The 14,903-nt window shown below is 49.1% G+C and overlaps 6 protein-coding genes across 6 annotated transcripts; 3 read left to right on the top strand and 3 right to left on the bottom strand.

The window, feature by feature from the left end:
• Positions 1-132: 132 nt before the first annotated feature.
• ASPSYDRAFT_357115 (uncharacterized protein) lies at positions 133-1,005 on the bottom strand. The gene is made up of 2 exons (XM_040845359.1): positions 813-1,005; positions 133-747 (listed from the first exon to the last, which is right to left on the bottom strand). Exons 1-2 carry the CDS (start codon positions 914-916, stop codon positions 387-389), a joined length of 465 nt encoding a protein of 154 aa, XP_040708713.1. The 5' UTR covers positions 917-1,005; the 3' UTR covers positions 133-386.
• Positions 846-1,635, bottom strand: ASPSYDRAFT_39679 (DUF167 domain-containing protein). Its single transcript, XM_040845938.1, has 2 exons — positions 1,350-1,635; positions 846-1,254 (listed from the first exon to the last, which is right to left on the bottom strand). The coding sequence occupies exons 1-2, from the start codon at positions 1,578-1,580 to the stop codon at positions 1,096-1,098; spliced, it is 390 nt and encodes a 129-aa protein (XP_040708712.1). The 5' UTR covers positions 1,581-1,635; the 3' UTR covers positions 846-1,095.
• Positions 1,636-1,827: 192 nt separating this feature from the next.
• On the top strand, positions 1,828-2,913 carry ASPSYDRAFT_356974 (uncharacterized protein). The gene is made up of 3 exons (XM_040845358.1): positions 1,828-2,185; positions 2,258-2,287; positions 2,347-2,913. The coding sequence occupies exons 1-3, from the start codon at positions 2,074-2,076 to the stop codon at positions 2,847-2,849; spliced, it is 645 nt and encodes a 214-aa protein (XP_040708711.1). The 5' UTR covers positions 1,828-2,073; the 3' UTR covers positions 2,850-2,913.
• Positions 2,914-4,659: 1,746 nt separating this feature from the next.
• ASPSYDRAFT_1156812 (uncharacterized protein) lies at positions 4,660-6,128 on the top strand (the record flags this gene model as incomplete). The annotated part of the gene is made up of 2 exons (XM_040840028.1): positions 4,660-4,729; positions 4,780-6,128. The coding sequence occupies 2 exons, from the start codon at positions 4,660-4,662 to the stop codon at positions 6,006-6,008; spliced, it is 1,299 nt and encodes a 432-aa protein (XP_040708710.1). The 3' UTR covers positions 6,009-6,128.
• Positions 6,129-6,637: 509 nt separating this feature from the next.
• On the bottom strand, positions 6,638-8,601 carry ASPSYDRAFT_39677 (glutathione synthase). Its single transcript, XM_040845937.1, has 2 exons — positions 8,173-8,601; positions 6,638-8,047 (listed from the first exon to the last, which is right to left on the bottom strand). Exons 1-2 carry the CDS (start codon positions 8,472-8,474, stop codon positions 6,799-6,801), a joined length of 1,551 nt encoding a protein of 516 aa, XP_040708709.1. The 5' UTR covers positions 8,475-8,601; the 3' UTR covers positions 6,638-6,798.
• A 513-nt stretch (positions 8,602-9,114) lies between these two features.
• Positions 9,115-14,397, top strand: ASPSYDRAFT_141508 (putative SNF2 family helicase/ATPase; the record flags this gene model as incomplete). The annotated part of the gene is made up of 2 exons (XM_040841154.1): positions 9,115-12,020; positions 12,078-14,397. 2 exons carry the CDS (start codon positions 9,115-9,117, stop codon positions 14,395-14,397), a joined length of 5,226 nt encoding a protein of 1,741 aa, XP_040708708.1.
• Positions 14,398-14,903: the final 506 nt, after the last annotated feature.

The raw sequence follows: 14,903 nt of genomic DNA, 5'->3' as shown, positions 1-14,903 counted from the left end.
GGCAAGGAGACGTTATTAGCCGCAATATATGAGCATCGGGACCAGTATCGAGTGTACCCCACTATTAACGCGCATAGTCCGCAATCCAGTGCAAGTTGCTCCTTCCTAACCAAGGATTCCAAAGCGACATGTTTCAAGGCGGCAGGTGTGATGGTTGGGCCGGAAGTCGGCTGCGCCTTCCTCAACTTAGAGTACATACACAACTCCAGCTATGAAAAGGCAGGTGCGACAGTTGACCTGGCGGCTCGTTCATTCCAATTGAGATGGTCGCTTTATCACCCTGCTGCCGCAGGACATGAGATAAAAGAAAGGTAGCGATGCCATGACGGGAACTGCAAGCGGATACTAGGTGCCTTTGCAAAGGCTATGCATGTATGCTCCGTACTCTAGGACGTGAACAAATCCTCCCCGCCGCCTCTCACCAGCGCATCCAAGAAATTCCCTTTCGCGCAGATCCTCCATGCCACGCTTCCCCCGGTATCTGCCTCGCTAGTTCCCCCGATCCACGAGCTCACGGCGGAAACGACAGCAGACGCATCTTGACGCGGCACGCGAATCCAGACATATTTATCGATTGGCTGCGATTCCGAGTTGTTTGTTTCGGGGGTTACTGAGAGGATGTCGATGGAGATTGAGGTTCCGGAGAGGCCCAGGAATTGCGAGAGCGCGGCATTTAGATATGTGCGGGCTGTGAGAGGGTCAAGGGGAGCTGCTTTCGTGGTTGTGGAGGTGTTGGGTTGGTGGATACTGTGGTTGTTTCATTGGATTAGAACGATACAGTGAAAATTATGGGGAGAGATGACTGGACGTACAGTTGAAGCTTCAGGTAGGTCCAAGGAGGATTTCGCGCGGTGAAAGAGATGGGTTTGGGTTTGGAGTTGGAGTCTTCAGGGGCTTTTCGTTTCGCGGAAGCCATTTCGGACTTTTGTGTGGCAAATATGTATCGCTCCAGGGTGAACTTTGGGGATAGCTTTCGTAGTATTTGCAAGTGGGTTGCTTGTGGAATTGTCGCGCCGTCGCGGTTGAAGCGTTGAAGGAGAAAAAAAAGTGGGAGATTTCCGTGATGTCACGGAGTGTTCCGCGTTGTCGGGACAGTCACTTCCTGACCACCGCTTCTTGGAGCTGCTGATGAGCTTTCTGGAGATATTCTTCTTCGCCCTCCGCTCCAATTTCCAAATTCGCGATTGATATGATTTTGTCCCGCGATTTCATCCCATGGATGACACCAACGTCGGACTTTGGGACGTTCAACACCTGAATCCGCCAGTATCAGCTGCTCCGTTTGACGGACTCGTTGCTTTACCAGGAGACGCATAAAACACCAAAACAAAGGAATGATTGAGAAGTACCTTTGAAAAGACGCGGGATACAGCGGTGTTTGCTTCTCCGTTCCTTGGGACTGCTGCTACGCAAACATCCACTTTCTCTGTCCCTATCGCGGTGATGCCCTCTCGATTGCCGGACGCGTTCGGTTTCACTCTGCAAGATATCTGTAGACTGTAGCGTTTTTTAATGTCCTGATTCTTGCTGCGGGGAGCCGTGGCACCTGCGCGAATGAGACGGATCATGGGTGATGACATCTTCCGATTATTGTAGTGAGGTGTTTCTGGTCAAAGTTTGTACAATGCGGCCGGCTCTGGAGGTTGACGGGTCTTGGCCTTGCCGTTTGTTGACTACTATGCTACGAGCTACAAACCATTAATCACTGGCATCTCCGTTTGACTAAATGGCCTTTTAAGTGGCATTTTCTCCATGCCAAATCGCAACGACCCCTGATCAACCCTGACCACTTCAAAAGACATTTACTATATCAACCAGGGCAATCGGAAACTACCTGACAGCTTACAGAACCTCCCAAAACCACGTTTTGAGGCCCACCAGTCTCCTTCAGTCTTGTGCCATAGCCTTGTTTCTGATGTTAACTAAAAGCATGAGCATCAACAAATGTTGCCTCAGTATCCACGACCTTTAGTGCTGTTTGCCGCACTACTGGAAAAGCCATATTTACCTTACCACCAGAAACATCCATGATACTTGCAATGCAAAGTAGTCCCGATTACATGGTCCATAAATATGAGCTCCAGACACAGCCCGGGTTATCTTTCCACCCCCAGCTTCTCTAACATCCAGCAACTCCTTAGGCTCCCTTTGCGAGAGCTTCAGACAGCTCTCGTCGTTCCTTCCGGTAAGAGGCCACTCTTTACATGGCTTTGGATATTTGGCCCCTTGTCCCTAACTTGGTACTCGTCTCTTCTAGACCATACTCTATGTGAAATATCCCATATCCGTCAGATATCCTGCCTATTAGACTTCAGCTAAGATGAGCACTCCTAATACTAGCATAAGACAACAACATGACTTGGAACTTGCACCACTGCTTCTTTGCACCGAGCCTGAGTGCTACTACATGTTTCTCAGGACTCGGGGAACTGTGGATTGCACGTTGTGCGACTTTACTCATGTCGATCAAACAAGCTGGAGCGCACGCAATCTCCCTGCTATATTTTACGAATACGACCCCGCGGCGAATAACCATTTTGGGGTGCCTGCTATGCAGACTTCCGCGAAAGTATTTGGGAAGAGAATCAATCACTTTCCTGTACTCCCTTGACACATTCCGTCCAAGGTGGAGGGGTGGCGTCTCGAAGCATGGTTTCGTTTCGACTGTCGCATCACGGCAAATGATATTATGGACTGTATCAATCCCGCGTACAGACATGAGGTTTGCCCTGCAGTCATTGGTCAACGCTGGGAGCCCCTCCGGCGCCAATTCCGCTCCAACCATTGGGAACCGCCTTTGGACCGAGCGCCTATGGCATACCAGACAGTTCGAGATGATGGAGTCATGAGATATGATAGGAGTGAGATACTTAAGTACGCAGGCGGATAAGGTGGCAGTACGTGATCTTAAATAATTTATACCGTCATACCCCGTCTGATGTGAAATATACTAAATTTTCGAAATCCAAATCTCAATCTAGCGATGGCAACGTCCTTCCGCCAGTAGGAGGTCCCTTGCACGTAGTTCAAGCTGACGGTCCTGCCCCTGGCGAAAACTTGTCCGAAAATCGATTGCTGCCGCCTCGTACTTCATATTACCGCACAATAGCTGCGGCACGTCCAAGGACCAACGATCTAGGTGCATTGCATGTCGAACCATCCGCGGCCTAATCAGACGCCAGACGAAAATCAGGGATAATACTATTTCTTTCCGGGATATGGCTTTGCATTCAATTGTCTAAATGTTGTTCTTTACCATTTATTATTTTCGCTCTCCTTCGTTTCTCAGTCTTTAGTTCCTTTCGTTGGCGGGCTTTCCTTGTCGGTTTACTCTCAGTTTACTGTCCACAGGGGACATCGGCAAAACCTTGTGATTGGGCTTTTATGTTGGACTCGGGCTATTACTCATGAGATTTTGTAAGTAGTCATTTGTAGAGAAAAGAGAATTAGCGGAAATAAGAAACTAATGTCGGCTCATTGTGCGCGCTTGGGCCGAACTTTGCTCTCCTAAAGTGAAAGTTGAGATAGTGGAACTACACCATAATATCGCGACATAGCGGCGGGAGAAACTTTAGACCAGCATCACTAATATTTGCACCGTTTAGAAGAGGATCGTTAAGTTCATTTTAGGAAGGACGTGGTTCTAAAAGGATGTGCAATTAACTCACCATCGTCTTCCCCGCCACCCCTGGTTCTGCGGGCGACGAGACAATGGCATCACTGATTGGGAAAGCCTCAACAGTAGACCAATAAGAGAGTCACGAATTACAATTACTATTGTCAGAAGGGCCTCGTCTTATTGTCTTCGTCCCATGAATAGCCAGCCTTCTTCAGGCCCCGACTCAGGATTGGCTACTCAGGGAGCGAGACCATATCAACTGGCAGCAACTCATTGCCCATTGTCTGTCGAACCAGCCTATAGGGTGTCATTGTCCAGAAACCTAACCAGTCGCATGAATAGTCATAAATCATTGGCCATGCAGCTGGTTACTCGAACTGGGATCGGAGCTTGGCCGGATATGTGGCTGTTGAGAGATCTCACCACAGAGAAAACCCTATATTGCGGCTCAACACCAAACCAAAACATAGCCATCCTTGGGTTCGTTTTGAAGCAGAGATCGAGCTTTATCATATATAATGTAGATGGGAGAAGCAGTGGGTCTCTTGCGAGAGAGACACTCATATCCGAGATTCGCCCGTTGAAGGGGGAGGCCGAATCCAGTAGCTGGAGGGAGTGAGTGAATATTCACTCACACACACTCTCTCATCCAAGTTTCGCCCACCACCTCTCCAAATTCGGACCTCAAAGCCAGCCTCCCCAATTGTTCGGCTTCCAGAAATGAAGAACAATAGCGATTGTGGGTGGGCAGCATGGCTTTCCTTCTCTTGACTTCGCTTCGTCCTTGGACTCTTCTCTTCCTCCTCACGCAGTCGTCTTCACTCCGCTTCTCGAGCGTCGGTTGCAAAACTATTACATTTCAGCGTGCAGTGCGCTTGTGGAGACCAAGTCCACGTACATACTCAAGACTTTGAAGTGAGTAACTCAAGGCATCGTTGTGACCCCTTCTCTTGTGCCATTTGGGCTGCGTGAATCAGTATGGGGGTCGCTAGATAGCCTTGTTAATTTGGGCAGTACAGAACAACAAAATTTCCACCATCATGACTCGTTACAGAGTTATCAAGACAACTTCCAAATCCCTTGGGAAGAAACTCATAACCCCCGAGCACAGTAAGTATATCGTCGACTCATAATCGAATAAGGTCACTAACGACCCGTAGAAAAGGCACCCCCCAGGCAGGATAGCCCTAACGCGAGGGATCCTCGCAACAAAACCTCTTACCATCCTGAACAGGTCAGCTGGTCGTGGACCAACCTTCCTGATATTCTCTATCAGTTCAGTCCCGAGGACAAGGAGAAAGGTGTCAGAGACCCAGGCTTGATGTCGTACCCTATCCACGGGAAGTACCTTCGCAATCTCCCGGTTTTGCCAGACAACATCTCATCCACCGTGGAAGAATTCCGCGTTGAAGCATGGCAACGTTTGGACGAGCGCATTTACCTTGACGATATAACTGCCCGCATGCATCCTGACTTCAGGATCAAAAACAATGCGCTCCAGCAGCGTGGAGTGCGCTTCCGTCAGGCCTTTAACATCATCGCCTGGCGCTCGGGAAACAAGCGCAGCGCACAGCTTGAGGCAGACCTGATGCACAAAATGTCTGCGCTTGGCTTAGACGTGAGCTCAAACTCCACCCGAGGCATTACTCCTGGCCTCATAGACCCCAGTCGTGGTGAATCTGGTGGTCGAGTGCCGATCCCAGCGTGTTGGCGACAGAGGAAGCTTGGTTCTGACGGACACATGCCTGCCCAGCAGGCTGCGACTACAGAGCCAATTACCATGGAGTTGGCAATTCGGCCGAAGAACACTGACGAATTGCCTGATATTTCGGGTGACTTTGAGATTTCGGACGATGTCTCCGAGCACGTAGCTGGAGTCATCCAGTTAATTCAAGAGTTTACCGAATTCAACCCATCCCACAACCACCCGGAAAACGCTCTTCCTGTAATCAGGGGCCTCGTCCCCGATGAGCAGCTCCCCGACACGGTGAGAATGAAAGATATCAACTTGCTTGATGGCTACGGACAACCGGAGCCGCAAATTATCGACAATGAAGAGCTACCCCTCTTAACAAATCCCGACAGGATCGAGCACCGATCCAAACAAGGCTGGACGCCCACTTCGGCCATCTCGAACTCTGAGTTCTGCGACTCATTTTGCCATGAACCCGCCCCTTTGCAATACGGTGAATTTATTGATTTCCCCATTGAGTTTTTTGATCCCCCAAGCAAACCTCAAACGCCAACAAGTGATTTGTTCCCTTTCACCAGCCCCATGGAGCTGGACCTGTTTCCCGAGGACATACAGAAGAATGTGTTCGATGATATGCTGCTCGAGTACTACAAGGGAGAGCGTTACATTCCTGAAATGCCCTGTATCTCAGTCTAAAGCCGTCATTTCATTTGAGAAACGTGGTTATGACCTACTCTCTACGACGTCGCCAGTACAAGCTGGCCTTGTCTTGTTCCAATACCCAATATTTTTTTTATCATACTTTGTTTGGCTTCGTTCTTTCTCTCTTCTTTTCTCTTCTGTTTTGTAAATTAAGGATATAACGGAGTATCGACCGGCGTTTCGTTCTGTACATTATCTCTCCGGAAATACCCAAGGAGTCTGGCAGATGGTGACGTTTGGCGTTTTAATGCGTTCGCGTTTGACTTGGCTCTTTTTCTTTCTCTCTACCAATGCGTCCAGTTTAACACATATCATGGAAGGGCTGTTGGCATCCTGTTGATTTGTCGCTTCGTCTTTCCATTCCTTCTCTACTTTGCCGTTTCGTCGTTCCGAATTTGTTTTCCAAATGTCTGGCCCTAGTGATGGCGATTCATCGCATCACCATACAATAATGTACCAAAAGGTGTATCATGGATTGCGAGGTAATCAGTGAAAGGGCTTCTCAGTTATCTAGATTAAACCATAAATTGTTGCTCCGTTGGAGTGGTCTTGACTCGGGGATGGGGATCGGCGTTTGGTAGAAAGCCCTAAGTTCATTCCAACTCGTGGCAGCCGTATCTTGGCAGCAACTTAATTCAGACGACCTGCTTATCGCAAGGTGGAGCGATCCATTGCCCATTAGAGGAAAAGATGAATAAAGTGACGAACTTTAAAATCAATAGTGTTCTCACTAAATGCATTGACTATCTAGATTACTTTAACTATGCAAATGTCGATGTTTGGTCTAAAACAAAAGAACGCTGTCTAGACTGGAGAAGCCCGTCGCCACACCACCCTCGTTTACACCCTCCGCCTTCGTCCGCATCAACCATCCACCTTGCTCATTGTGCAAGATCTTACCTCCGTTCTGATCCCATAGAATGGTACCGTAAACACCTAGTTCCCCGATGACACCGCCGCCCAGGACCTCGCCGTCGCTGCGGAGGGCCACGTTCTTCGCGGCTGCTGGTGGATGGATCAGCTCCATGAGAATCCAGCGTTTCCATTCATTTTCAGGTATTGATTTGAGGAAGTCGGGAATGGCGGTCTTGTAAATGTTGTTCCCGCCGCCTTCACGCTGGGGCTTGAGGACGTGGTTTGATGCTGTGGTGGGGTTGAGGGCGAGTTCTCGGCCCTTGCCGGAGACGGATAGGTCGTATTGCGGCGCGAAGGTTTCGCGGAGCCTGGAAAGGAGAGATGGGTCGGTATCAGGGAGGAATGATTGAAGGTGGTCGGGTCCGGTGGTTGTTGCGAGGACCTGTTGGACGATTTTGGATCCAGATAGTTGGTTGAGGACAGTTGGGCACTTGATTGCTGCAGAGCGCTCGAGGTGGGTTCGGGCTTCCCAATCACGCTGAGATTTATAGTCTGTCGGGGTGTAGAAGCATCGAAGGTAGACTGTTGTTACTTCGAATTGTGTTGTTTCGGCGTGCGGTGGGCAATAGATGAGAGGGCGGGAAGGGTTGGAGCTGGAAATAGAGGTGTGACTTAGGATTTCAGAGCTTAATAGGCGAAAAACAGGTATTTTGTGGACCTTCTCGAGTTGTCTGGACAGAGCTAGTTGGTCGAATATGTTCCTTTCGCCTTCTTGGACCAGGAATAGGATACATGTCGGGAGCTGCGGCTGCGACTTGGACGGCCCGTATGCAGTATGTGCCGTTGCCAAACCCGCAGATAATGTCTCCACCGCCGTATTCTTCGGGACTCCTTTTGGTTTAAGCAACGGGTGTTGCGGGTATGCGATGGGATTGCCGGGAGGAGATTCTAGGAGTTCGGAATGGAGGGATGCCACTTGGGATGACAACCCACCGAAAGACGAAGAGATCGTGTTGAACTCCACCTGTTTCAACTGGGGATCCGCCGAGTTTGCCGGAGAGTGTGCCATGTAATCCGACCGGAAGAGACCCAGAGAAAGCGTCTGAGCATAGCCTTCTTTCTGGACTGCGAGATGTACTTTCCAGAGGTTCGAAATGAAATCGTCCACGTCAATAAGACTACAGTCAAATCGCACGTTTAGTCTAGGTCTCTGGCCTTTATAGGGCGCCGCCGTTTTTGAGATAATAGAGAAAATAGAAACAGAAGCAGGTAACAAGGTCATGGATCAGAAATTGGCCCTTACTCTTCCATAATCTTTCCAATCCATTCTTCGCTGCATGATATTGCGGCATATAGTTTATTGTATACGGTCTGCAGTGCCTTCGCCTCTTCGAAGCATGTCCGCGGAAACGGGCTGGGGAAGAGTGTCACCGGAGCGTTTGTCGCAAGTACCCCGTGAGTATCGGCCTCGTTTGAGACAAGAGACGGCGCTGGCCTGACCATCAGGCCATTTTGCGTGGCCCAGTCCTTGACGGTCCTTACCAGGAACTCTTTCTGTGCGGGGTTCAAGGTGGGGGGATAATCCTCATAAATAGAGTCTGCCATGGTTATTCGACGCCAGTTCGTAAGATTGAGGTATTCCAAAGAGACTAGACGTTCATATCAAATACCGCGAGAGGTTGGCTGCAGCAGAGGAGCAAAGAAAAGTGGTTGACCAAGATCTCATTTCATATTCTCTCTGTCCTTCTGGAGGGGTCTACGCGATTAGTAATCAGCATCGTTATGCGATTATCACCACCGCCCGCCCCACACCGCCCATAATACCGGCAGAAAGATTGATCGGCCAGTGGAGATTGCGCGCGGCGCGTTTGCTTTCCGTCTGCATCTCATGCGGGAGACTCGAGGAGCTGCCATGTAGATTTGCATGCTGTCGAGTCTATCGTTGAGACGCCGGGTTTCTTTTTCGTCTCCTTCTTTTTGACAATAACCAGTTATTTGGTTTGGATTCAGCGTATTGTCTTCCCTCCATTCCCCGTACTCTGGCTCTTTCTATTTCCGCTCACTTTCCACTCATCTCGCCGGTTCCTTCATCCACGACCTCGACTTCGGGCCCAGAATTTCACGCGCTCGAGATCGATTTTTTCTTGTCCCTATACCCTTATAAGCATGTACCGTTGCATAAATTCTGCCTCCATTGTTGAGCCCATGAGTTGTGCGGGGGTTCCCTGCTCTTGTTTGTTCCATAATGGAATGTAGCAACGCAGACCCTTTTGACTGGACGGTTGATGAGGTAGTGAATTTCCTTTGCCGCAATCCTGAGACGCCGTGGTCCAAGTCAAATTCGAGCGCACCCCGACCAAATCCTGCTTCGTTCGAAAATGCGCTACGCGATAACTTAATCACGGGAGAGGTGCTTTTACAAGATGTGGACAAGGACGTGTTGAAGGATGACCTAGGACTCAAAGCTGTTGGGCATCGGGGTTCTATAATGCGGGCTATTGGATTTCTTCAGCAACGTTCGTCGAAATTTCAAACTTCAAAGTCCGAACAGAGCTTTGTACTGCCCTCGTCGTCCCCGCTACAGCCACTACCCCACCTGCAGCATACGAATGCTCATCCGTCCTCTGTCCAGCATTCAAGCCCAGTGCCGCCCACTGCGCCGAGTACTCCTTCGCTGAACAAGCTACCCACAACCCCTGCTGTTTCAGGTCCTCTCAATGTTGGAAGCGGGACGGATAACCTGCACGGTGTCATCGAGAACAGCCCAGAGGTCAATGTACCTGCTGGTTCTCGAGAGGTGCCTGAAGCCTCGACCTCGAACCACTCACGTTCTCACGAAAAGATAGTGGTTGACCGACATGGCAGGAAAAGACGGAGGCTTAACCTAACTACTTTTGTGGAATCTCAGAGCGACGATGTCGTTTCGGAAATCTCAGGTGATGAGAAGCCAAAAAGCTGGTATATGGGCCCTAGTGCTCTTACACTGAATCGGGTTTTCTACTCCTCAGACCCGGAGGGAGACGACCAGACCTTCACACTAGTACCGCCCAAATTACCAAATGCGCAGCGCATCTTTGTAAACCGACGTCTCAGTTATTTCTTCCAACAATCACCCATCGAGTTAGGTTCTCGTGACGGTTTTTCACAGACAGCTGTTATTCCCTACAACCCTTCAATGATTAAGTCAACCAACGATAGATTCTTCACCCTATACACGGCGGAGAAGGGCGTGATTAACCCCAGTAAGCAAAGAATCAATGACTGGCCCCGGTTAGGACACCAAACAAGAGTGAATGATGAATCCCAGTCGCCAAGTGAATTGCCCAAACCCCAAGACCCGTTTTCATATTTGCTTCAAAAATACCCAGCCGAGGGAGACTCCGGAGATGTATTTCCCATCTACGGAGACTCTGGTTCTGAGGGCGAATTTGACGAAGAGACCTGGCGAGAAATGGAGGAGGAACAGAGCGAGCCTATTACCCATCAGCAGAGGAAACTTGGTCCCACCGAAGTGGAGTCCATTATCAAAGATTGCGTCTCTGCATATGAGGTAAACTGGCGTGAATCTCACTTGCCAAGGGAGATGTGCAAGGCGCGAAATCTTTGGTTAGTTGCCAGAAGGAAAAAGTGTGTCAATCAGGAGACCAAAGCCTTATCGAGAGATATCAGGCTGCTAGTAGCTCGCCTGCAGAAATTGCAGGAGGAAATTCGCAAGAACGAATACACCACCGAAGCCGAGCTACGCACACAATGCCAGTGCCTGGAGCACACTGTTTTCAATATTCAAAAACAAAAGTTCCGTGTTTCGGTGCTTGAACACGAAAAGTGTCCTCCGAAAGTGCATGCACCTCCCAAACCTCGAAGTCCGCCAAAATTGAGGATAGGAGACGAGGAATCCCTTGGTTCGGAGTCCGATTTTGCTGGGAGTGACACGTTCGATGACTTCATTGTTGATGATGTCGGAACACCGAAGGTTTTTGAGGTTGAAAACCCTCCCGACACGTCCTCATCTTCCGATGGTGACGATGATATTATCAGTGTTTCCGGCACAAGACGCAGAACTCGGGCTCGACCACCTAAGGTCTTTGCATCAAGCAGCCCTTCCATTTCTCCTTCCCCCTCTCCTTCCTGGCCTCTTCACGAGAAGCCCGACATCATCGATCTGACTATGGAGGACCCCGACGATGATCTGCGGATAGAGACACCCCCTCTCAACCCTGTCGGATCCGCCAAGGAAAATCTGCACGATAGTACGCTACCGAAAATCAGCACCTCCATGTCCCCGCCACCCAGTATTGGGTCCCCGGAGGTTAAGGCACCCGTGGAAACAAAACATGGCGCACGTTCTCTCGGGCCTAAAATCGATGATATTGAGGAAACCTTGTTATTGGACTGGGAGTTTCTTGAAGCGCGTAAAGACCGCCGTCGATTATTGGCGAAACTTGTCGGCGGGCTTGCCGATGACGAGCGGACCAAATTGGCAACACATATCCCGGAATATCAATTCTCGAAACTAAAGTCCCTGGTACGCAGAGCTCTTAAGTCTTTGGACAGCGGAAGGGTAGATGTCCCAGGGGTAGATTCTGACGAGAATCGTTTAATCATGAGAACAGCTTCATTTTATGTGGCGTGGTTGAACTGTATTCGCCTGGGTGTAGAAGGTATCCCAAAAAGCGTTGTCCAGAAGGCTCTTAATCGTCTTGATTCCGACGGGTTTGGCCGCTACTATGATGAACTCATTGAACGGTTACGGAGCTGCCGTGCGTGGAAACGAAGGACAGAAGCTACTGACCCGGATTCCGACCAGGAGCCCCATGATACACCCCACAAAAGGCGAAAAAGGGGAGTTAAAGAAAGTCAGTCGGCAAAAATGACACAGGCGAGTGCTCAACGTCGTGTTGCACAGCAAGAGAAGCAAAGAGAGAAACTCGAGAAACGGTTAGAGAGCATGGGCCTTGCCAACGATAACCCCAGCCGTCAGGCCGTCACCTTTAAGGACCCTATCATTTACTTGAATCCCCACATTGGTCAACGAGTAAAACCACATCAACTTAAAGGCATCCAATTCATGTGGCGGGAGTTGATAGAGGATAAGGATCGACAAGGATGCCTATTGGCCCACACAATGGGACTAGGGAAAACAATGCAGGTGTAAGTTCCCCGAGCTTTGAATGTACACACGGGTAGCCAGTTACTGACCCAACGAAGCATATCGCTGCTTACCGCAATATATGAGGCTTCTGCTTCATCTGACCCAAAGGTCAGTCGCCAGGTTCCGGAAGCTCTCCGTCCGCTGCAGACCTTGATTATTTGTCCGTCATCCCTGATTGATAATTGGCAAGATGAGTTCCATATGTGGTCACCAAAGATCTGGCCTATGGTGAGACGGGTGTCAACTACAGACAATTTGAATGCACGTCTACGAGAAATATCCGCATGGTATGACGATGGCGGAGTTCTCTTAATCAGCTATAATATCTTCCGAAGATGGATCATCAACAATGATACAAGTAAACAGGGCAAACCTCTATCCGATGCTGATCATGAGTTGGTTAAGCGCTGGCTTCTTGAAGGGCCCAATCTCGTCATCGCTGACGAAGCCCACAAAATGAAAAATGCTTCCTCTGCAACCTATATAGCGGCGATGCAATTCCGTTCTACGAGTCGCATTGCTCTCACGGGCTCCCCCCTTGCTAACAATCTTAGCGACTATTATACCATGGTCAATTGGATTGCAGAAGACTACCTTGGGAGTTCTGTCGAGTTCAAGGCCAACTACATAGAGCCTATCGAGCAAGGACTTTATGCTGACAGCACATACACCGAAAGGCGACGGTCTCTCATGAGGCTTCAGGTACTAAAACAGATCCTGGAGCCAAAGATCAATCGTGCAGACATCACAGTTCTTGCGGGAGATTTGCCGCCCAAGGTAGAATTTGTTCTGACTGTACCTTTGACCAAGCTACAGAAGGCTGCATACGATTCCTATGCAGCATTTGTGCTGCAAGGCCGAATGGAGGATGTTGCACAGACCCAATTATGGTCATGGCTAGCCATTCTCGGGTTATGCTGCAACCACCCTGCATGCTTCTGGGAAAAACTCATAAGTCGCGCACAAGATGCCGCGGCGAAGATGAGCGATGGCGAGCAACAACCAATTCCAGGCGATGAGTCTATCGACAAAATTGGAATACCAGACTTAGGGGCACTTGTGGCAGAACAACATAATCTTTTTGCGCAAGTCACTGATTTGAAGGCTGTAGAGCTTTCGGCTCGAACGGAGATTGTGAATAGGATACTAGACGAGTCTATCAAAGCTGGTGATAAAGTTTTGATTTTCTCTCAAAGTTTGCCAACACTTAATTATCTTGAATATGTTTTGCAGGCCTCTGGCCGGCGTTACTCGCGCTTAGATGGACAGACACCAATTGCCGCCAGACAAGCGGCCATAAAGCAGTTCAATCGCGGCCAGCTGCAAGTGTACCTTATCTCAACTCGAGCGGGGGGGCTCGGTCTGAATATTACAGGCGCCAACCGCGTTATTATCTTTGACTTCTCCTTCAGCCCGACCTGGGAAGAACAGGCTGTTGGGCGTGCATACCGCTTGGGGCAGCAAAAGCCGGTCTACGTGTACCGATTTCTTGCTGGAGGGACATTTGAAGGTATTATGCACCACAAAGCAATATTCAAGACTCAGCTCTCCGTCCGTGTTGTTGATAAGAAGAATCCTATACGTTTTGCGATCAAGAAGCCTGGCGATTACCTGTTTCCAGCAAAGCCCGTTACTCAAGAAGATGTCTCTGAATACATTGGGAAAGACAAGCTGGTCCTGGACAAGATTTTGCGTGACGACCAAGATAGAATGATGGAAGACAGGCTGATACGAAACATCACACTCACAGAGACTTTCCAAAGGGAGGACAACGACAAACTGACCGACGAGGAGAAAAAAAGCGTTCAGGAAGAGTTTGATGACGAAAACCTTCGCCGAAGGGACCCCGCTGCTTACAACAAACGAATCCGGGAGAAACAAATGAAATACATGCCACAACAGCATTACTCCGTTCCGATCTCAGTGGCTCATGGTGTCTATCAGCCATCAGTCCCACAAGGAAAGCCTTATGACGACCAACATGCTTCAGGACCGGGGACCGCTGTATACCCAGCTCAACGACAAGTTTTGCAATCCCAAGTCCCAAACCGTGCGCACAATAATGGCCCTCCTCCTCTTGTTCCCGATATGATTTCTTATCAACCTCCAACATCTACCTGCGAATCTGGTGCACCGTTTCTCTTTACAAACAGTCCGCCGATAGGAGGTGCGAAAGAAAATGCTCATGCCCATGCAACTGGACCATCCTTCCAGCAGCAAATGGATTCGACGGCGAGCCGTCCACCACTGGTTACTACAAGCATCCCAAGTTCGGCAACCCCTCAGGCGCTCCCTCAAAATACAGATGCTCCTCCACGTACATCGTCAACGCCCGGGTCGCCAGAACGGCAGAAATTTGGCTGCGGGCACCAGTGATATTGGAGTGTAGGGACTGCAAGTCAAAGCCTGATCTTTTTGTGACATCCCCATTTTCGTCTTTTTTTCGCTGTTGAACATTTTTATGCTGGCAAATATTTTATCTGCACATATTTTATCACGACTGGGGCTTCTTTTTTCTTCATTTTGTCCGTTTTACATTTATCGTGCACTTGGCTGCTTCATTCTAGCAATGGATCGGTTAACTTCCAGCATCTGCTTAACAGGATAGGCGTTTTCGGAGGTGGGACAAGATACCCAATATGATATCGCTGGATGAATTATACATATGCACTCATAAAAACCATATTAAAAATAATTAAACATGTGACACATTATCAAACATAAACATAGATACAATAAATTATATGATGAGTTCCTCTGGCCCAATCTAAGACTTATTACACAAAACGTAACTGAAATGGTGTTTATACATATTATGAAACATGAACCGAGAATTAATTAAAAGCCTTTGACACGAAACAAGCCTCGCCACAAAGGAAACA

The sequence above is a fragment of the Aspergillus sydowii genome (genome assembly GCF_001890705.1).
Source record: "Aspergillus sydowii CBS 593.65 unplaced genomic scaffold ASPSYscaffold_1, whole genome shotgun sequence".
Classification (NCBI taxonomy): Eukaryota; Fungi; Ascomycota; class Eurotiomycetes; order Eurotiales; family Aspergillaceae; genus Aspergillus; species Aspergillus sydowii.
The sequence above is the reverse complement of the archived record's forward strand: the minus strand, read 5'-3'. Positions and strand labels throughout refer to the sequence as shown.